A 21,546-nucleotide genomic window follows, 5' to 3' on the forward strand; every position below is an offset into this window, starting at 1 on the left:
TTGGTGCAACATCCACCAACTCCGTAAGCGACCCCACCGAGTACGTCTACAAGCCAATGATTGGCCACACGTGCGAACGGGCTTGCATAACTTGCGCTATGCTCAATAGACATCTCCTCAGGGAGGTCCATCGTATTGATTACGAAGGTTCGGCCCCACTGATGTTTAGGTACCGAGATTGATTAGAATAGAATAGATATCCACAATTTCTTCATCGTACACCACAAAGCAACTCTCTTGAAAAAAAAAATCGATATACTCGTCACGACTATGAAATACTTTCTTCCTCCTCGTATTTTCTCTGTGGGTCATCGTCGAATAAAAAAAAGGAAACACCATGGCAAAAAATGGTCCCAGGCTAACTTGAACCCCCTAATGCCATTCTCAGCGAACAGCTATCTTATCGATCCATTGCATTGAATATTTATGCGGGAAAATAGAGATGTGACGATAAGAGAAAAATCCAGGACTCAGAATGTGGGAACCCAGGGATTCAGAGAACATACACGGGGATAACTCTGATGCCGTGTCACTACATGGGCTGAAAAAAAAGAGAGAATAGTACTGATACATACAATCATTGATTGTGCCCCGCTGCCTTTTTGAGTCCGTGAGTTCACGATTCTGGAATAATCCTGTGGATCTCCTCCCCCGCCCATGTCGGGGAAAAGTCAAACTGGTAACCGAGGCCCTAGAGAAGTAGAAGTCCTGCCAGAGAGAAACGGACCTCGTAGGTGGCGTTCAGACTCGCGGGATGATTATTATGATCATTCATCACCGGGAGAGGCAAGATAGTCGAAAGGGCGGAGATCATGTAGATTGACATTTGTTTTCCCGTTGTATATGCACTATGGCTTCCAAGCCATGCCTAATTCCCCTGGTGCCGAGTCCACAAATCCATTTTTGTAATACAATTTCCGTCCAGGTTCATCGGCAAATAGCGTAATGTAGGGTTTGCCATCTGCAGGGGATTCTGCATGTATTCTCTGAAGAAGCGCCTTGAGGATCAGACCCCCAAACCCTTTCCTCTGATGTTCTGGATGGACAGCCATATCTGCGATATGGAAATACCAGCCCCCATCACCTATTATTCTTCCCATTCCGATCGGCAATGACTCTTCGCCGGGTGCGTCGTATGTGATGTAGCAACCATACCAACTTCCCGTGGAAATGGCGGTTGCCTGTGATTGTGTTTTTGGAGACAGACCGGATGCTGCACGAAGGTCTAGATAGTGAGGAACGGAAGGGTAGCCATCGTGAAGACTGTATCCTAGAGGAAGCTTGGTGTGATCGTCTAAGCCCATTTTGAAGGGTTGGAATGTTTGACCTCGGAGTGATGCGTGTAGAGTTTTGGAGAGCCTGACGCGTCGGACGCGGTAAGTATTTGCGGGGAACAGTGCTCGGATGCTCAGGTCTAAACCAATCGGAGTTTTTGGGTTGTCCGGAGTAGTATTTTCCGGCAAAACACGAGGCAAATTGAACAATTCATTCGCTTTATTTCATCAAATACGATTTCCGGTGATAATCAAATGAGAAAATATCGAAGAGTGCGAATATAATGCGATATGAAAAGGACAGAATCATTCAAAGGTAAATACAATACGGCGTTAGCAACATCAGAGCACTTCAACATCCCCTTCTTTAGCTATAATACCAACAGTTCAAGAGGTCGGGATACACTGAGAGTAATAATTGTTGTACGCAGTGCAGGTCGCTTGCGAGTTACACACCGTCGCACCAGACCATCCACTCCCTCCACATTGACCGTAAACTGATTGGGTCGAGGCACTGCCTCCACTGGAGCTTGTGGTGGTTGTAAAAGTTGTCGATCGGCTAGTGGTTGTAGAAGTGGTGGTACTAGCTCTGGTAGTAGCCGACGTGGTAGATGATGCACCGTTCGATGAAGTGGTCGTGGCCGTGGTCGTGACAGCACCTGTCGTACTGGCACCCCCTGATCCTGATCCTGTAACCGGAGTTCCAGTGGCGGTGATGGCAGAAGAGGCCTGGCTGATGGAGACAGCTCCGCTATACAAAGTTGGACCCGGAACAACATAAGTCGAAAGCGAAGCGTAAATATTCACTAAAATTCCTGTATCTGTTGCACTATAGAGATCGGTACCCAGGACTCCTGAGGGCGCATCGCTTCCCGAGCCAGTGATTTGCAGATTGAAGCACTGAGGATAGTTCTGAGCACCGTTTTCTGATCCTGCACTATGAAGCGCAATCAGCTCATGTCTCATTACGTAGTTTCCGGGTGCAATCGATGGTGGAATTTCGACCATCCAACTATTGTTGTTTTCAATCAACTGATCATCACCCCAAGTTCCTGGAACTTCGGTGTCATCGACAAGACCCACTCCATCAATCTTGAAGAATTTCAGTGTTGTCTTGTCAACACTCTCACAAGAGTCCCCGCAGTTAGCTAGATAAGTAATAACAGGTCCATGATGCGAATCGGGCCAGGTGGTCCATTGAAGACTGATCTTGTCTCCAGCAGCAACGACAGCATGTCCTTTGGCATTCGTTGCATTCAAATGGCAGATAATGTCATCCGTCTCGTAAGCATCTTAATTTTTTTTTAATTTTTTTAGTGTTAGTTCAGAAGGAAGAACCGCTGAGCCGCGATAAAAGATTCGCGGGAGGACATCATACCTGGCGAAATGAATCCATTTGAAGTGTTAGGAGTACCCCATGCCACAACAACAGGTGGATCAGACGAATACGGATATGAATTGATGTCCCATCCGTCGTAACTGACGCCGTTTATGACGATATTGCTAATATGCCCATGGCTGGCCACCAGTGTGGCTAGGAAGATTGGGGTAACAATCTGTAGCATTTTCCAGATATATGATATTTGGAGACGAACTTCAAACTTAGAAGAAATCTTATCTTAGAAGTTTGTTCGTCGAGTCGCTTGGGTGAATGAAATCCTTTTCAAAAGATGCCAGAAACTTGGTTTTTATGCCCCTTCAATCATTCTCGATGGGGCCTCCTCCGTAGGTTCAAACCATCGCTGGTTTTGAGTCAAACAAGAAGACGGCTATTTTACTGTAGGCAAATTAGATTTTTGCTAGTCACATCTGCAGGGAGGTTAGTGGTGTGAAGAAACGCCAGGCTAAGGAGCGCCACTGCAAGAATAGCCAACTACACGGGGCCAAGCCCTACCCGGACAGGAATTAGGGGCAGGCGAAAATTTAGATCAGTGAAGTCCACGACTTTCATATTCACAACATGAAACCCAAATTCAAGGCAAAATTCCTTGATTTACCCAAAGTAGGCGCCATGTCGATAGAGGCACGCAAGACTAGGCGCCCTTGGCAAGGCGGAACCCCAACGTGTTTTGCTCCGGCCCCGTATCGTTTCAGGACAGCTCAAACTGAAGGCTTTTTTATTTGATCGCATGGACTGGAGCCAAGAATTTTCCCCAGGCATGACAAACTCTTGGTTCTAAATCTCGGTATATAGTATTAGATATCCCTCCGGTGAGGTACCTTTCCAAGACACTGACGTAACATTCAAATATTCTGGTACTGCATATTTAGCCTTTTTGGGTTATTTTATAGGCAGATAATTGTGTGTGTTCCTTGTTTGTGATGATTCGGCTCTCTGGCTCGCTTTCTCTCTCTCTCTCTCTCTCTCTCTCTCTCTCTCTCTCTCTCTCTCTCTCTCTCTCTCTCTCTCTCGGGACTCACGAACCGAGGACAGGGGACAGAGTCCTTCTGCCGTGTGTAGCAAAGAAACGCAGCATGATGGGGGTGATGCTTGGAGAAGAAAGAAGAAAGAAGTTGTGACTCCGAGTTGAGAATTTGTCGTGTATGTTGGGTAGACCGCCTTCTATGTTCCTTGTTTGTGATGATTCGGCTCTCTGGCTCGCTCTCTCTCTCTCTCTCTCTCTCTCTCTCTCTCTCTCTCTCTCTCTCTCTCTCTCTCTCTCTCACACACACACTCACACACACATACAACTTATCCTCGTATTCACTCACTTGAAGCTTGAAGCTCTCTTCGAATACTAGGATGCAACCTGCTAGCTATCCGGAACTTGACCATTGGTTGGTACAAACTTAGATGACACAACCCTGTTGAGAATTTTAACCTACACTATACGTGTCACGGATCTTCCGCCCCTTGCGGGAATTGAAAGATGATTTCTACCAATTCGGATGTGATCATCTGAGCCTGGCCTAGTATTAGTATTAATGACAATTATCTGAAGCCTCCCGCTTTGGGCGCATGTCACCTTTGCGAGGGCGAACTGATGTATTTTGATTTTCATTAATCGTATACTCTCTTTTCATAGCCATTTATGTTTAAAATTATCGTTGCTCAGGCCTCCATGCCATCTCAAGGCCCACGTCTTTCAACACGGGACCGCCAAGCACGGTCACTCAATAATGTAACGAACATTCTATATCAGCCACGGGACTGAGATCCGCTGCTCAGCCGTGTGGTGCCGTTTCGCATGTATCCTATGCAGGATTGGAAGAAGGGCTTCATCAGAAGGAGGCATCCGCATATGATTGCTACGTCGAGCTCCAAAATTGTCCAGAGCAGGGTAAAGGAGCTGTGTTCTATGCAAAAGACGCCAGGTTAACTTATGGAATGTCATTCTGTTGAAAGATAAACCCCACCTGTTAAGTCTTCTGTTTGGAATTCTCTCAAAGCCACCAATCGTAATACACTGAAGATGCAGACTCTGTAAAGAATTAGCTATGGGTTTTTACTTTGGCCGGAGTTTGTCGCATACATGCAACCAATTGAGAAGAGCAGCGTAATTTCAATCTTCTGTCTCAATGGGGTCTGTAGCTTCCATACTATCGGTAGTGGCAGGCATAGAATGAGCACATCCTGGGCCAATGACACGGAGCCAATGATGATGAAAAACGTATTTTGACCACTCATACAGTCACCATGTATGTGTTTGATCCAAAAGTATTGTACTGGCCAGCATTGGAAGGTATTTCCCATGATCGCAGTAATTCCCCACGCGACCACTAGAACGATGACCATTGTTGCATATATTTTAAAACTTTGGACGCAATCAAGGAGCCGGCGAAGGAAAAGAATGATCGATATTTTGACGAAGACTTGAGCCGCGGGCCAAAACTTCTGCAGAATCCAGTCGGCCTATTATAGAAGTCAGATACCCCCGATAAACTTTTGAGCTCTTATTTTGTGACATGCCAGTGCAATGCGCAGCCGTTCTTGAGGGGTTAAGATCCAAATAATTCTCCCGTTTCCAACGCCATGGAAGGCCGCTGAGGTACCAAAGGTTTAGTAAGGATAAGTCATCTTTTATCGAATTCACTTACCATAGACAGTGCACACTGCAACACCCCAGGTAAAGATCAGACCTATACCCATGAGCACGTCTTCGACTCGCAGTTTCTGTATGACCAAGTGCCGAGCATAAAGACGAAGTGCGTATACGATTGTTGCGACAGTCGTGCCAACGATTGGCACGACTATCAGTACTTTTCTCCAATATGTCTCAGCAGTTTGGACCATGGCGACCCTCGCGACCGTGCAATGTCGGATCCGTCTTCTTGGAAGGGGTAATCCAGAGCGCGCTGGATTCAATTTGGGCGTTCATCGAACTCGTTCGGCATGGTATTTTGGTGGAGGTCTAGATCTACAGCGCATTGAGACCATCGTGGGATGCGACGAAATAGGTCGCCTGGAGAGACAAAGCCAGGCAGGTCATGCAGCAGCGTTGATGAAAGAAAAGGCGTGAAGGGCGAGATGTAGAAGGTATTTCGTGCTATGAAATGCCCATTTGAAAGACGTCACCTCTTTTGCCCCCAAATTTGCCTCCGACTTTGCACGATTTCCTCCCCGCCAACCCCGCCACGCGGGACTATCTTCCTATGAGCCTCAACCCACGGTTCACCAGTTCCTCACCACCAACATGGCAACTTTGCACTGCATGGATGATGAGGATTATCCTCCAGATCTGAGCGAGGATCGTCTGTTCTCCCTGGTATCACAGATCAAGGTACAATCCATTCCCAGTCTCGATCCGCCCTCCCCCCTTCGTCGGTCGCAATTAACAACGCAAAATAGGATTGGCAAATCAACCACGGCTCGCTGCTGAAGCAAGTCGACTCGGAGACAGAGAATAGTGTTCTCTCGTATCCTGTTGGTGTTAGCGTGGGTGACTTTCCTGGGACCCAACCTGCGATGCGATGCAATCTAACAATATTGCCCAGTGTTTTCCTTCCCCCTTGCCCCGGGCACGGTTTGAGCAGGCATTAGGTCTTCAAGAAATCTATAACAAACTATATTGTTCCATTGCCGAAGATGAAGAATGGATTTACGACACAATCAAGGACATGATTGCCGCTGAGCCCCTCGCCAAGGCTCTCTGGGGGGATTTACGAGGCCGCGAAGGATGCAGGATATGTACAAGATATCTCTGCCGGTGTATTTCGCTCCGATTATATGTTCCATCTGACAGAGGCAGCTTCAGCTGATCGATGGGGGGGACTTGTCCAAGACAACATTGAAGCAAGTCGAGTTCAACTCATATTCATGCTCTGGCTTTTCACATGCAAACAAAGCTGCCAACATGCACCGGCATCTCGCAAGAATAGGGGTGTATGATATGAATGACAAGCCATTTCCTGTGGACTCCTTGCCTATAAATCATAATATCGACTCTGCCGCCTCGATCCTTGCGTTGGCACACAAAGAATATGGTCCGCCAAGGAGCAAGCTGGCGAGTAAGACAGCGATCCTATTCATTGTTCAGTCTTACAATGTCAGTCCCACCAATTCCCTGTTGATCAAGGCAAGATTAACTCTGAATCCAGTTCAACATCGCAGATGAGCGACCGATCGAGTACGCCCTCTGGAATCGAGACGATATTGTTCCAAATTACCGGCTGGATTTCCCAGACATACTCAAGTATACCCAGCTCACAGAAGAACGGGCATTACTCTTCCACCCACCGTGGCTCGCATCAGAGAAACCAGTGGAGATATCGGTCGTTTATCAAAGAGCTGGCTATGAAGCGCATGAGTACAGCAAAACCGGCTGGGATTCCCGCTTACAGTTAGAGAAATCCACTGCAATTAAATGTCCCTCGGTGCTGGGACATTTGACTACTTTCAAAAAAGTCCAACAGGCTTTGACGAAGTCAGGGGCATTGGAGCGATTTCTATCTCCCTCCGAAGTCGCCAGAATTCGTGAGACGTTTGTTCCGGTTTATCCTTTGGATGAATCCACAGAAGGTCTGGAAGCTCGGCGGATAGCCTGCGATCCTAAACGGTCGACCAATTATATTCTCAAGCCATCCCTCGAGGGGGTGGCAACAATGTATACGGGGATGCAATTCCGGCATTTTTAAAGTCAACTCCGATCACACATTGGTCAAGGTATATTCTTATGGAGAAGATCCACCCCCGGACGCGGACAATCTCCTGGTGGGACCCGCATGTCTCGACGGTGGAAAGACAGTCTCCGAACTAGGCGTGATGGGATGCTGTTTGTGGCAGCGAACAAAGCGAACAACGGCCAAGAAATCTGGCACTCGGTGTGACATGCTCCAGAATTCGGTTGGGGGCTGGACATTCAAGACCAAATTCGCCGAAATCGACGAGATGAGCGTAGTGAAAGGATATGGATATTTTGATACGCCACGCCTAGTTGACTTCTAATCTACCGCATCTTACGACCTGCATATCAAGAGACGCTGAGTGGTTGTGTGTCCCTTAGGGCTGCATCACTCTCAGCCTTGTTCAATGAACATCCACGGAGTAATCTGCTTCGCAGTCTCTCTACTCCGTACAAATCACCATTTCTCGGCCCGACCAGGTGTCTGGATCTAGCGCTTTTAGGCAACTAATCCGAGCCTGTCGTAATTATCCAACCCCTCGGTGAACCAGACCGATCACATCAACACAAACATGATCATGCGAGAAGCAGAATTTTCACGCCAAATCATGTCCGGAGGTAGCCTGGCCAAGACTTAGTGGAACGATGTAGCATATGGCCCCCAACTAAAACTCCGAGGGATCGTGAGCTTGACATACGAGTACGTGATCCATTGAGTATTTAACCGATCCGAAATCCGGACCCCTCTAGCATCGCAACAGGCCGACCAGATCTCCCGGAATCGGCAGAAACCAAGGCGACTGTCGAAGCATCGCCGAGCAAAATCTTGTAATATAATGGCGTGGTGCCTCAAACCCAATATTCCTTCGCACGGACGGTACTGCAAGAGATAGACTTCCAGCCCCAAGTCCACCATGTGCGGTTCCAGGAGATTTTTCCCAGCTTTTTCCCCCCACGCTAAGTCCACGCGATACCCTTTTCTATTGACCAGCCAATCAGAAGCAAGTCAAGTGTCATGGTAGGCCTACCCCGGTTTCACCCCCCGTGGAGTGGCTTCTTGGCATTTGCGGCACATACGCCTCTCCACGCGGAAGTTCACCGAGGTTTATCCAGCGATGTAGGAAGGACAGTAAAGGGAATTTTTCTCCGTCCGTGATATTTTTTATTGCTAACACGATTTTGTTTCTGCGATTTATGTCTGTTGCTTCTAAACTACTAACCGTGATAATTGCTGAGTTGTGAACTGCACGCTGCACGCCACTTCTTTGCGGGTCGCAGGATCAGGACACCGGTGTAACCTCGGCCAGAAAAAAAGACAAAAAAAAAAAAACTAACAAGCCTGACCTACCGGCGATTCCGTCGAATAGAAATGATCGGCCATCTGTCTCGTCTCGGGATGCAAGCTCACTTGGCGCTGTCCCCCAGCCTGGGCCGGCTCCGTTCCGTCCCACCGATAGTCGGGTTTGGGAATCTGGGGTGCGCAACGAGATGCCAGATGCATGGTGGAATGCCGAGCTCCATAGCACTAATTGGTACGGAGTATACGCGAGGTTGAGTCCATAATTTACTTTTTTATGATTTGCCTCATCTATGCCCCTCAATTCATCCCCCATGCCCCGGAAGTTCCCCGCATCGCAAGGACCCCCCGGTCTTGCGAGGCTATTAAAGGGCTTCCCCTCGTATTCACCAGCTGGTGATCTTTTATTTTCTCCTTCCCTACGATAGTTTCTCTCCCTCGCCTTTGAGTCTTCTTTCAGCTTCACAGTTATATTTCTCAAGTCGATCTTGATCTTACTGTGAAATCGCCCACCATGGCTGGCGGTGCGAAGAAGCCCATCAACATCTTCCGGTTGAAGAACACCGGTGAACCATCGGAAATCTTCAACTGGAAGCTTTGGTTTGCAGTCGTTTCGTTTGGTTTGATGGGAGCGGCGCGCGGTATCGACGAAGGTCTCATTTCTGGTGCTTTCAACTCTAAGGACTTCCAACGCTACATCAACTATAAATCCTACTCCACAACTGAACAGACCAACATCAAGGCCAATGTCACAGCCATGGTGCAAATCGGTTCTGTTGGCGGTGCTCTTTTGTACGTCTCGCGTGTTTCTTTCCGGGTTTTCATTTCGTTGTCTTCCTGTTGCTAATCTTGACCTTCTTGTCAACAGCGCCTTCTTGGTCTGTGATCGCATTGGTCGTATCTGGGCCACTCGTCAACTCTGTGTCCTTTGGATCATCGGTATGGCTATTTTCATGGGTAACAATGGTTCTCTCGGTGCTGTCTATGCTGGTCGTTTCATCGCTGGACTCGGTGTTGGCCAAACTGTTGTTGTCGCGCCTGTGTACCTTGCCGAAATTGTATGTTCCACCACCCCCCATCCCTCCTCGACGCCACGAGGTTCGATACCACGAAGTTGAACCCAATCTAACTTGAATATCAGGCCCCTGCTGCTATTCGAGGTCTATGTACCTGCGTCTTCACTGGTTTTGTCTATCTCGGTATGTTGTCTCCAGCCAAGAAAGTCTAACGCATCCAAGACTTGGCGCGTTGCTTGTTCTCAGCGATCAGTTGTCATTAACAACATGTCTCTTGGCAGGTATCGTCCTTGCATATTTCGCAAACTATGGATGTCAAGTCAACCTCGGAGATAACACTCACAACCGCTGGGTACGTTCTTACTCCTCTTCCTCTTCCTCTCCCCCGTCGCCGATCCCATTGAGATCATCACTAACACCCCGCACAGGAGGTTCCAACCAGTCTCCACATCATCTTCGCTGGCCTGATCTTCTGCCTCTCTTTCCTACAGTATGAGTCCCCTCGATACCTTGTCAAGCGCGGCAAAAATGAACAGGCCGTGGAGAACCTTGCCCGACTCCGTGGTCTCCCTGCCGACCACGAATACGTTGTGAATGAGATCAATGCTATTCAGAGCGCCCACCAGATGGAACTGGAGGCGACAATGGGATCTGGTCCGATCGGCATCCTCAAGGAGACCTTCCTTGTTCCCTCCAACCTATACCGAGTCTACCTCACTTTCATGGCCCAGATTCTCTCCCAATGGTCCGGTGCCGGATCTATCACTGTTTACGCCACCGATCTCTTCAAGCTCCTGGGAATCACTGGAAGCAACGAGAATCTCTTGGTGACCGCTGTCTTTGGTATCATCAAGCTTGTCGCCGCTGTTGCATGCGCTCTCTTCTTGGTCGACGTGATCGGTCGCAAGCGCGCCTTGCTCCTTGGTATCACCTTCCAGGCTATTTCCATGCTCTACATCGCTGGCTTCCTCACCGCTGTGCCTGAGATGGGCGTGGTGGACGGGTTTGTCCTACCTGAGAGCCAGAAGGGAGCTAGCCGGGGTGCTGTTGCTATGATCTATATCTCCGGATTCGGTTGGGCCCTTGGCTGGAACTCGATGCAATACCTTCTCACTGCAGAGCTGTTCCCTCTACGCATCCGTGCGCTGGGCACCTCGCTCTCCATGACTCTCCACTTCGCCAATCAATACGGTAACTCTCGTGCTGTGCCCAACATGCTTCTTCCCGTGTCGGAGGGTGGCATTAGTCCCAAGGGAACCTTCTGGTGCTTCGCTGCCGTGACGATTCTTGGTGGTGCCTGGGTGTGGTTCAGTGTTCCGGAGACGGCTGGTCGGTCTCTCGAGAGCATGGATCGTCTCTTCTCTCTGCCCTGGTACCAGATTGGTCGCCACGGTAATGCGGAGGCCGAGCTGCAGGATGCGGCGGTTGATGAGAAGATGGAGGCGATGGCCACTCAACAGGGCACCGCAGCCCATGTGGAACGCTCGGGTTCCCACGTTTAGTGTTTCACTATGACCCTGGAAGATAATAATTAGTTACATACTAGTACTAGTGTGTTGAATATGAACATGAGTTATGAAGTCTCCTTTGATCGAAGCAGTATTACTAGTAGCCTGGGTACTAGTAGTAGTATTTTCAATTCAACGCTCGGGGGGAGATAGTACCTGAGGTCCTCTATACTATAGGTGCAGGTCAATGTAGAATACTGCAATCACTGGCACAGTAATGGTAACGTTCAAATGATGACTGCCATTGATCATGGGTACCTAGATATTTTAGGACCAGCCCCCTGAGTGCCAGTAGGTACCTATGGTGGTATTCCCTATTAGGTATACTGATATATATTTCTGACTCAGAGTCCTGAATAATTTCAGAACCCTGAAATACACTGCAATAGTTAATTATTGATATATCTAGGTATGTTATGACTTCCTCTATAATCTTATCCTGAATAAATTAATCTCCGAATAATTATACAAGTTGATTTTCTGTTCCTGGTTGGGTGTTGAGGCACTCTGCCACCCAGCAGTATCTCACTAATGCTACCTGGGTTCTATCTGCCTCATTTAGCCATAATCTGCTCCCCCAAACAACAGCCCTGCCGGGCTAGCTCAATCGGTAGAGCGTGAGACTCTTAATCTCAAGGTTGGGGGTTCGACCCCCCCGTTCGGCTATTCCTAAAATCCTTACCTGAGATATCTTTTTGCCTATCGTTTAAGATGGGCTTTACTATTCCTGTAAAAGGGTAGTCTCTCCTTTTTATACAGTCTTTTTTTTCTTTTTCTTTTTTTTGGGTTAGTTTGGTTAGTACTACTTGGCTACTGCGGGCTGTTGAATCTACTCGTACATATTAAATTATTCCGGCAATTCGTTTGACCGCCAAACCCAAAGTCACCTAGTACTATGACTCCATCATCTTTGATACAAAACTCCAATAATGGCCTATGATCACCTTCTCTATACAAAGTAATGTTGTATACTACAGTGTTCCGTGCCGAACTGCCGAGTTGCTGAGTCACATCCCTGAACCGGGGTCTAACCGGGGACGGAGTCCCGCTTCCCGTGACTTTGAAGCCCTCTCATTCGATCTCATTCGACCTTGTTTGGAAATTTCTCCGCTTCTAAACGGTGGCCACACCGGTTCAGGCCGCTGTTCAGCAAACGGCCTGGGATTTTTCATGCAAAAATTCATCGGCGGGGCGGCCTGGGCCCTGTACCTGGTCAAGCTTCACCTTTACCTCCAATAAGATGACCCGAAATCACGATTTTCAACATGCTCGAATCCACTTCGACGGTCTTAAGCCTGGATTATCACCGTGCATTATCATCGGAACTCTTATGCTGTCCGTGTCGGTCTGCACCTCATCCGTGATGTAACTTGGTATAAGAACGGACCCCCGCTGGCGTTTTGATTTTACTTTTTTTAGGGCGTGCTCGTGTGTCTCTTTGTCAACCATAGATCTACAATCCAACAAGAGTCGCTCTTGATTTTGAATTTGAATACGCTATTCATATCACCTTCTCCCCATCACCTCTTGACTTCCCATACCAGTGCATGGTCCACTATGGCAGACCAACATGCGCGGTCAGGCAGTTCCACTTCCAGCTCCAGTGCCTCCTCCGACTCAGTGAATGAGATATCCAGGTCAGAATCTCGACCTCAAGGCTTCGCAGAATCAATCAAATCTCGCCTTCGATCAACCTCAAATCCCAATGCCCAAGCCCCACATCTAGACCGAGTCCACTCCGCCAAGCATCTTGATGACCAGTCTGTTTACCATAGCGACCACACAACGACAAGCGACGAAGAATCGTTGGGTGCCGAGAAAGTCGAGACCATCCAGGAGGTGCGAAACGGCATTGTAAATGAGCGGGATGTCGATCTCGAGAAAGGTCCACAAGAAAGCCCGGAGATCCAAAAATCAAAGTCGGCTCGCTCGACTAGATCTCGCCAGGATGCCAAACTTGTATGTACCACCTTCAGCTGCGGCAGCCGCTTCAGGCTTCAAGAACAGCAAAATACTAACGCTACTAACTCTTCCAGGTGGATTGGGACGGCCCCGACGACCCCGAGAATCCTAAGAACTGGCCGAACAAGAAGAAGTGGGCCGCAACCATCACGGTCTCGTTCTTCACCTTCATTTCACCCGTCTCCTCGTCGATGGTGGCGCCCGCCTTGTCTTCGATTGCGGCTGAATTTAACGTTACGGACCAGGTGGTATCTCAGTTGATGCTCTCCGTCTTCGTCCTTGCCTATGCCGTCGGTCCTCTCTTCCTGGGTCCACTATCGGAAATCTATGGTCGTGTGATCGTGCTACAACTGTCAAACTTGTTCTTCCTCGTGTTCAATATCGGATGTGCCGTTTCACAGACCAAAGTGCAAATGATTGTATGCAGATTCTTTGCAGGATTGGGAGGCAGTGCCCCACTCGCTGTAAGTTTTCTTCTCACTTTTATTGGGCTAAAAGAAATAAATTCTAATTTCAATAGGTTGGAGGAGGTGTTTTATCTGATTGCTTCCGCCCCGAAGAACGTGGTAAAAGTATCGCAATCTATAGTTTGGCCCCCCTTCTCGGCCCAGCACTGGGTCCCGTCGCCGGCGGTTTCATTGCGGAGAATACTACATGGCGCTGGGTCTTCTACGCGACATCTATCACCGATGGCATAATCCAAGTGGCCGGCCTCTTCTTCCTTCGCGAAACCTATGCTCCTCGCATTCTCCGTGATCGTGCCCAGAAACTGCGAAAGGAAACCAACGATGAATCCTATCAAACCGAAGCCGAGCTTCAGAAGAAGACCCTTGCTCAAGTTCTACGCGCTGCGCTGATTCGACCTTTCCGCCTACTTCTCACTCAATCTATCGTCCAAGTACTTGCGCTCTACATGGCCTACGTTTACGGCATTATGTACCTCGTTCTTTCAACTTTCCCCTCTCTCTGGACCAATCCGGAATACTACAACGAGTCCATTGGAATCGGGGGTCTGAATTACATCTCTCTTGGCCTGGGCTTCTGGTGTGGATCTCAACTCTGCGCTCCGCTCAACGACCGCATCTACCGCCGCTTGAAAGCACGCAACAACAACATCGGCCGTCCAGAATTCCGTGTCCCACTCCTTGGGGTCGCAGCTTTCCTTATTCCTGCCGGTTTATTCATTTACGGCTGGACCGCGCAGTCACACTGCCACTGGATCGCACCCAACATTGGCGCCCTCCTCTTCGGAGCAGGAACGATTATTTCCTTCCAATGCATGCAGACATACATGGTCGACACTTATACGCGATATGCCGCTAGCGCTCTTGCTGCAGGAGCGTTTCTGCGATCTCTCGCAGGCTTCGGATTCCCACTTTTTGCGCCTTATATGTACGACGCTTTACACTATGGTTGGGGAAATAGTGTGCTCGCATTTGTCGCGATCGCAATTGGCATCCCGGCTCCGATATTCTTGTGGAAGTACGGTGCGAAGCTTAGAGCCAGTAGTACCTATGCTGCTGGATAAAAAGGCTTTCTATTGAAGGGCAAGAGTGGTTTTGTGATTTTGCTTCGCGTTCTTCAGCTCTTCATACCCCATCATAATGTTTAGACAATTATTTAAAAGTCCATATTAGTGCGCTGCAAGTTAGCGTTTGAATACAGTCATCAGAATTATCATGCTTATTTCCTGAGTGAGTCAAAGCATGATTAAAACCGAGTCTTGCTCCGTCGGCATCGTGGCGTTTCTACTGCGGCCCGAGTGGGGGACATGCAATAGCCAATCAGCATAAAAATTAAAACCCACATTCCTTTGGGTTTTGCTTAGCACGATTTCTGCTTTGGGTTAGTATCTTGTCAGCATCAGCAATGGAAGAATCACGGACTTAGCAACGGACTTGGGCGCCTTGCTTCATACTATAAATACTGGGCGATCGCTGGATTTATTCTGAAAATTATCATCCTCAACACAGTTTTGCAGATTAACTACAACAACATCAATATGCATCTCATCCTCACTGGTGCCACTGGCCTTGTCGGCTCAGGCGTTCTGGACGCCATGCTCCAGAACAGCGCAATCTCCAGAATCTCAATTCTCAGTCGAAGACCTGTGAAAATGGCAGAAGATGCCAAAGACCCCCGGGTCCATGTCATTACCCATAAGGATTTCGAGACATACCAGCCCGAGCTACTTGAGCAATTGAAAGACGCAGACGGATGCGTTTGGGCGTTGGGAATAAGCCAAAACAGCGTCGACAAAGAGTATGAAAAGTTTTCCATTGAACACAAAGCATTACCTTTAAAATGCCCCGATCTAACAAATAAACAGACAATACATCAAGATCACTAAAGACTACGCCCTAGCAGCCGCAAATGCATTCTCCACCCTCAAGCCCTCAAACCCCCCTTTCCGATTCATCCACGTATCCGGCGAAGGAGCAACCCAGGAACCAGGAATGCTCTCGCAGCTATTCGCAAAGGTCAAGGGCGAGACCGAGACACTTCTCGGCGAGATATCAGCCAAACACCCAGGTACATTCCAAGTGGACAGTGTTCGACCCGCAGGCGTCGATCCAACCGGACACGACGCTATCAAGCCGTATCTCCCAGATCAAGGATTCCTGTACAAAGCTATGGGAGTCGTTCTCATGCCCATGATCAGAAATTTCTACAAATCGTTCCATTCACCCACACCTGAACTTGGTTCATTCTTGACTCAATTGGCGATGGGAAAGATGGATTCTAAGATGCAGGGCCCTGGTGTGTTCAGACTTGGTGGTGGTTATGTCGTTGAGAATAAAGCGGTTCGGAGAATGATGGCTATGTGAATTGGATGGAATAGAAGGGGGGGCTGCGTTTGCCAATCAGCTCAGCTTTTATTAATGTATACTAAATTTTAATTTATCAATTGAGCCCTTAATTCTTTTTTATCATAAGCTTCAAGTTTAGTTAAATTAAACTTTGATCGTATGATTATTGATTATGGCAGCTTCTATACAATTAGTGCACTAATTCAATGTGGAGCACATTTATTCGTCCACACCTCTTTTTCCTCCCTCTTGATACCAAAAAATCCGGGAATTTTCGTCATAACAAGTAGTTATCTCAATTGGCAAGATGGCCGAGTTGGTCCAAGGCGTCAGGTTAAGGTCAACCTTAACTCCAAATTTCCTGATCTCCGCAAAGGGGGCGTGGGTTCGAATCCCACTCTTGTCATTTTTTGCTGATTTTTGCTATTTTGGAGGTCGGCTTGATGATTTTTGCGGGTATCAGTTATCATATACGAAGTGGGGATCATCTTGGTTTGGAAAACTTAATAATTATTATTTATTCCAACTTATTTACTATTAAAATAAAGAGAGTGAAAGTCCGTACAGTTACATTCAGTAAAATGACAAATTCAGAGTACACAATTGACTCCCTACGACCAATATACAGTCTCATGCCTAGACGACACTTCAAAGGATTGGATTAGCAGAAGCTGTGTCAACCTTTAGCAGACAGTAATGAATAGACCAATACTAAAGAAAGGAAGGTTAGCTTTACCCAAGACAGAGGAAGTGGGAATCATCAACTTACGGGGCGGGGTTGAAGTCCTGGAAGAAGTCAAGGTCCGTGCTACCAGCATTCTTCATTTCGAATGAAACAGCCTCGCCAGCCGGGCAAGAGAAGGTGGAAATAACAAAAGAACTACCAGGCGAGACGGTAATATCACCCAGATCCTCCGCGACAGAGGGCATATTGTTGAACGTTGTCTGGGTAGTAGCGACACTAGCAAGCTTCTCAACATCAATCTTGCCATCGCCACTAAAGCTGAAAGACGAAGTCTGTAGATCTGCCTTGTTGGGGAAAAGGAAGACTAGGCTGCAGGTCTTCCCGGAGTCAGATTGGGGAATGTCGAAATTGAAGATACTCGAGATAGTCGAGGTGATAGTCCCGTTGAAACGAGTGCCGAATGCAGTATTCGGGGACGAGGAGTCAACAGGGACAATCAGATGAGGGAACTCAAAGTTACCCGCAGACAAGATGGAGCCACAACCATTGTTAGGCTGAGGCGAAGGCGGGGGAGAAGTCGAGCTAGAGCACGAGTCAGCCATGAGAGTGATAGTCGTGCACTGGCCGAGAGCGTTGCTCAGAGTAGTGTGGATGTTGAGACCGCCATTGTCGCCAGTTTCACAGGCGATGAAGTTGGGGCTTCCGTTGAATTCCAGTTGGCCATTGGAGCTAACAGAGAAGCCAGGAGTAGGGGTTGCTCCTACGTCGCATTGGAATTGTGTGGTTGGAGCTAGGGCAGTTAGCGAACTTTCATTTCCGGTTTTGTATGAGAAGTGACCTACGAGTCAGGATACATCCACGGCCACTGCCATCAGTGATAGCGCCGTTTGAGTCAATGCAGAACTGTGCAGGGGACAGACTGTTATCGCCAATCCGGTTCTGTCCATCGCTCAGCTGACCAACAGGGCCAGAAGCACCACCCGATGCAGTGAGGTGGAAGCAGCAGGTATTACCACGATTGACAAGGGCATGAGCGCCAGCGGCCGAAGCCAACAGAGTCATAAGGCCCCTCATCTTGATAATGAAAAAGGAAAAAACAATAGATAAATGGCCAAGAGTCACGGCCGAAGAGATTAAGCTTGATATTGAGATTGGAATATAACTTCGAATGATAGTCGAGAAACAAAATCACAGGTGAGACAAGGCATACTTATAGCCAAAATAAAAAAGGACAATAGACGTCTTGTTGGAATTGGAAAGAAACCTGATGAATAGCCGAAGCGAACCGACAGGATGAGGCAGGATGGTCGACGTCATACAAAATAAACACGAGAGGGTTTTAGGAAAGCAAACCAATTAATATTGGCCAATGAGACCTTATCTCGTGGACAATAATAGCATCCACATCAACACCTCCTGATCACAAAATGGGGTTGACAGCCTGAGGCGAACGCAGTGGCAATACATTAACCACGGCTCACTGAACGAAGCATTTGCCAATTCTGAGGGGAAACAATCAACCGCTTCTGGAATAGAGCTTGTAATGCACAGACATGGACACAGGCATGGTACTGACTGGTGCGGGGTACGTAGTTTGCTTTGCTTCTGCTCGACGTGAGTCGCTTGTTTGAAGAATGCCGGTGGAGACGAGGAGCAAGCATTGCCGAATGAAACTTTCTCAACTTGATCATTCCCGGGATCCCCTTGGTCATAGCGTGGTTTGACTCCACGTCAATGATTTGTGGCGGGCAGGTATGTTCCCATTCGATAGATCGATAGATCGAGAGACGATTGAGTTGCAAAAAGAGCTGTATAGCGAAATGGGCCGAGTGGCTGAAAGGTACTATTCAAGGATATGTGACATGAATCTGCGACCGTATCAACAATATCACCCCATGTAGCGTCACAGCTGGAGAGCAAGTTTGCAAAGCAAGCAAAAGCAACCCTGGAAAGGGTAAATAAACGACCGTCTAGGCACAACCATGACCCTGAAATCATCATAAAGTCAGTTGCTTTCAATAAGCAAGATGATTGGTTGATATGAGGATCAACCGGATGAATGATGTATTGGAAGTTGTCGTTTAGTCGTCAATATGGTTGACAGTGGAGACGGACAAGCGGGCCAGCCAACGACGAGTCGTTCTATTTTTGTGCAGTTGGGACGAACCGTAGGAGATGGACGACTGGTTGTTGGGTTGATTTGATTTGATTCAGCTTACCCGTGACCCCGGGATACCTGGCGAAAGAACGATGAACCTTTTGAGGGAACTGCCGCGTATCAATAGCTGGAACTGGAAAATGTAGTGAGTAACCCACGTCATGACAGCCAGTAGGGATGATCAATACTGCATTGACTCGAGGTTATTGCTGTGGGGTTGATCGATCGGGGGATCCATTTCAACGGTTGACTCGAGCCCGGAAGAAGCGGAGACGAGTGGAGGCAAGCAAACAAAGAAAGTGGATGGTTTACGAGAACGAGTCAGGAAATTTGGTTCCAGTCGAGACTTGATACCGAGTCCGAAAGCGAATCCGACTTGGGCTAGACGCTTCAAAGTTCATAGTTGGAGATTGGAAGTATGGCCTTGAGCTTTAAGTCGACAACTGTTGATCATGTATTGCCATCCACCACATGCATTCATTTTAGATTCTTATATATACATAAGGACGCATCAATTCCCTGGGACTTCTTCTGAAGAGTCACCTCGCTCACATCTAAGCGGTAATGCCGGTCTCCTCCTTGCCGTGCTATAAACAAGTTAGTGGAATTCAACAAGGAATAAAAAGGTGGTAACATACGATAGAGCGGTGGAACTTGATACCAACACTGTTGCCGCTAACCGAGTCATAGGGAATAGGGCTAGTGGTGTAGTTGTAGGTGGCCTTGCGGCCGTGGTAGGTCTTCTTGACGATATCAAGGATACCGTGACCAGCGGAGCACTCGCCCTTAGTGGCAGGGACAGGCCAGTACGACTCATACTTAGAGTAGTCATTGTCCGAAAGGGGACCGGGGTAAGTCTCGTTGATGTACAGGTTGCTGGTGTCGACCTCCCAGTTGACGTAGCCAGTCTTCTCAGCGACCAGCTTGAGGAGGTTGGCACCGCAGTCCCAGCGTCCGAGAGAGGGAAGACCCCAGTTGGCAGACAGAGAGGCAATGACGGAGTAGTGAGTGTAGAAGGTGTTGTCGGTGGTGCCCTTCAGGTGCTCGGGGACGGCGCCACCAAGCAGAATGCTGTAGACACGGTTGGGGACGGTGTAGTTGCCGGACTCATCAAAGGTAACGAGGACCAGGGTGTCCTTGCTGAAGTACTCGTTCTTCAGCAGAGGGGGCAGGAACTTGTCCAGCCAGTCACCCGCAACGTGGATGTTGCTGTCGTGGGCATCATTGGTCATGTTGGGGGTGATGAAGAAGTGCTGGGGCAGGCTGTGGTGCTTCAGATCCTCGTAGAAGGTGGTAAAGTTCTTGATCTGGCGAGGACGAACGGCGTCGTTGGTGACGGAGTCGAACAGAACCAATGGGTTGTGCTTGCGCACGTACTGGTTGGCGCCGGACAGAGGGTAGCGGTAGCCCTGGTAGCCCGCATGGGGCATATCCTCTTGATATTCACCCCAGGCGATCTTCTTGGTGTCGAATAGATCGGCAATGGTGGAGACATTGGCGGGGATCTGGTGGAAGTCGTCGTTGTCCATACCGAAGGTGTCTCCAGCGGCGGAGGCACCGTAGTTGGGCTCGGAGGGGTGGGTCACGGCGTGGTAGTTGGTAAGCAGGATGCCCTCTTTGGCCATCTTGGCCCAGTTGGCATCGCTGGCGGTGGTCTCATAGTCCTGCATGGGCCAATTAGCATTGGCATGTCCGAACATAGTTATATGCATTGCAAGCAAGCAGATGGAGACTCGAACTCACGGTATTCTCAATCCAGATATTCACGAAGCGGTCGAAGGCCTTACCCTTGACATTGGAGACAGGAGAGTAAGGGAGGACAGAGGCGCGCGCAGCCTGGATCTCAGCCTCAGTGGGCTGTTCCTCAGTGATAGTCTTGGCCGAGGCCAGAGCCAGAAGGCCCAGGGAGAGCAGAGTCTGCTTGGAGAACATCTTTCTGGACGAGTTCAGTAACAATATTTACTTGAACCAGGGTCACGAGGGGAATTGAATGTCTGAACAAAAGAAGAAACGTGGGAGACGATCCGGCGATGCACGCGATCTTATAGCTGCAGCAAGGGAGGAATGCGAGCCAGTCACTGGGCCCGGATTAGAGCATGCCCTGGCAGATGGTCGATACAAGATTCCGTCTGCCATACTGTCATCCAACCTCGCTTAGTCGAGTAGTCGGGATGGAATACCACGCGGACAGGGCTGATATGGAGACGAGGAGGTATCACGTTGCATCGCAGGACGGGATGACTGGGCGAAGCTCTTCATCACAACCACACTAGGAATCTCGAGTGGGGCCGGTAGTGGAGTTGGACATCGGAGGCTTCGAGGGAGAGGATATCATTGGTGGTGGAAGGTGGGGTTGTTCCTGGCACGTTGTGTACGTGAGGGGTATCACTGGTCGATCACGAGGAGGTACTCAACGAGAAGAAAGCAGGATGAGGCCCGGGGAAATGAAGTGGAGTGGAAGAAGTGGAAGAAGTGGAAGTTGGAAGTGTAAAGGAGCGAAAAGCAAAGGCGAAGCTTTACCAAGGCGGAAGGCGGAGGGGCACGTGATTCATCAGCACCAAAACAGAAAACAACAAGAGTTTTGAGTTATTAACAGGAATAAATGAGATATTAATTATAATAAAAGGAAGTTAATGAGAGAGTGTTGTTGCTCACATTACTATAGTGGTATGTCTGGGCTGCTATTAACTTAGATGGCCTACCTAGGTAGGTACTGGAGTTGGACAGTGGTGCTACTCATTACTAGGGAGGAGGTATATATAGGTAACTATCCA

The 21,546-nt window shown here is 48.5% G+C and overlaps 9 protein-coding genes across 9 annotated transcripts; 5 read left to right on the plus strand and 4 right to left on the minus strand.

Annotated features, from left to right (window-relative positions):
- Positions 1-848: 848 nt before the first annotated feature.
- On the minus strand, positions 849-1,304 carry N7509_012802 (GNAT family N-acetyltransferase; the record flags this gene model as incomplete). The annotated part of the gene is made up of 1 exon (XM_056637439.1): positions 849-1,304. The coding sequence occupies one exon, from the start codon at positions 1,302-1,304 to the stop codon at positions 849-851; it is 456 nt and encodes a 151-aa protein (XP_056480946.1).
- Positions 1,305-1,661: 357 nt separating this feature from the next.
- N7509_012803 (AA9 family lytic polysaccharide monooxygenase) lies at positions 1,662-2,839 on the minus strand (the record flags this gene model as incomplete). Its single annotated transcript, XM_056637440.1, has 2 exons — positions 1,662-2,566; positions 2,653-2,839. The coding sequence occupies 2 exons, from the start codon at positions 2,837-2,839 to the stop codon at positions 1,662-1,664; spliced, it is 1,092 nt and encodes a 363-aa protein (XP_056480947.1).
- Positions 2,840-5,506: 2,667 nt separating this feature from the next.
- N7509_012804 (uncharacterized protein) lies at positions 5,507-5,734 on the plus strand (the record flags this gene model as incomplete). The annotated part of the gene is made up of 1 exon (XM_056637441.1): positions 5,507-5,734. One exon carries the CDS (start codon positions 5,507-5,509, stop codon positions 5,732-5,734), a length of 228 nt encoding a protein of 75 aa, XP_056480948.1.
- Positions 5,735-5,908: 174 nt separating this feature from the next.
- On the plus strand, positions 5,909-7,349 carry N7509_012805 (uncharacterized protein; the record flags this gene model as incomplete). Its single annotated transcript, XM_056637442.1, has 5 exons — positions 5,909-5,995; positions 6,064-6,150; positions 6,210-6,421; positions 6,460-6,760; positions 6,813-7,349. 5 exons carry the CDS (start codon positions 5,909-5,911, stop codon positions 7,347-7,349), a joined length of 1,224 nt encoding a protein of 407 aa, XP_056480949.1.
- Positions 7,350-9,147: 1,798 nt separating this feature from the next.
- Positions 9,148-11,151, plus strand: N7509_012806 (putative MFS quinate transporter; the record flags this gene model as incomplete). Its single annotated transcript, XM_056637443.1, has 5 exons — positions 9,148-9,425; positions 9,502-9,691; positions 9,775-9,832; positions 9,931-10,001; positions 10,078-11,151. The coding sequence occupies 5 exons, from the start codon at positions 9,148-9,150 to the stop codon at positions 11,149-11,151; spliced, it is 1,671 nt and encodes a 556-aa protein (XP_056480950.1).
- A 1,563-nt stretch (positions 11,152-12,714) lies between these two features.
- Positions 12,715-14,647, plus strand: N7509_012807 (MFS transporter; the record flags this gene model as incomplete). The annotated part of the gene is made up of 3 exons (XM_056637444.1): positions 12,715-13,116; positions 13,194-13,583; positions 13,640-14,647. The coding sequence occupies 3 exons, from the start codon at positions 12,715-12,717 to the stop codon at positions 14,645-14,647; spliced, it is 1,800 nt and encodes a 599-aa protein (XP_056480951.1).
- A 474-nt stretch (positions 14,648-15,121) lies between these two features.
- Positions 15,122-15,947, plus strand: N7509_012808 (putative nucleoside-diphosphate-sugar epimerases; the record flags this gene model as incomplete). Its single annotated transcript, XM_056637445.1, has 2 exons — positions 15,122-15,381; positions 15,449-15,947. 2 exons carry the CDS (start codon positions 15,122-15,124, stop codon positions 15,945-15,947), a joined length of 759 nt encoding a protein of 252 aa, XP_056480952.1.
- A 747-nt stretch (positions 15,948-16,694) lies between these two features.
- On the minus strand, positions 16,695-17,688 carry N7509_012809 (uncharacterized protein; the record flags this gene model as incomplete). The annotated part of the gene is made up of 2 exons (XM_056637446.1): positions 16,695-17,404; positions 17,457-17,688. The coding sequence occupies 2 exons, from the start codon at positions 17,686-17,688 to the stop codon at positions 16,695-16,697; spliced, it is 942 nt and encodes a 313-aa protein (XP_056480953.1).
- A 1,638-nt stretch (positions 17,689-19,326) lies between these two features.
- N7509_012810 (putative acid phosphatase) lies at positions 19,327-20,704 on the minus strand (the record flags this gene model as incomplete). The annotated part of the gene is made up of 3 exons (XM_056637447.1): positions 19,327-19,359; positions 19,411-20,436; positions 20,516-20,704. The coding sequence occupies 3 exons, from the start codon at positions 20,702-20,704 to the stop codon at positions 19,327-19,329; spliced, it is 1,248 nt and encodes a 415-aa protein (XP_056480954.1).
- Between the last annotated feature and the right edge of the window lie 842 nt (positions 20,705-21,546).

Source organism: Penicillium cosmopolitanum (assembly GCF_028827165.1).
Source record: "Penicillium cosmopolitanum strain IBT 29677 chromosome Unknown utg000012l:1.0-3308103.0:1.0-3310761.0, whole genome shotgun sequence".
Lineage (NCBI taxonomy): Eukaryota > Fungi > Ascomycota > Eurotiomycetes > Eurotiales > Aspergillaceae > Penicillium > Penicillium cosmopolitanum.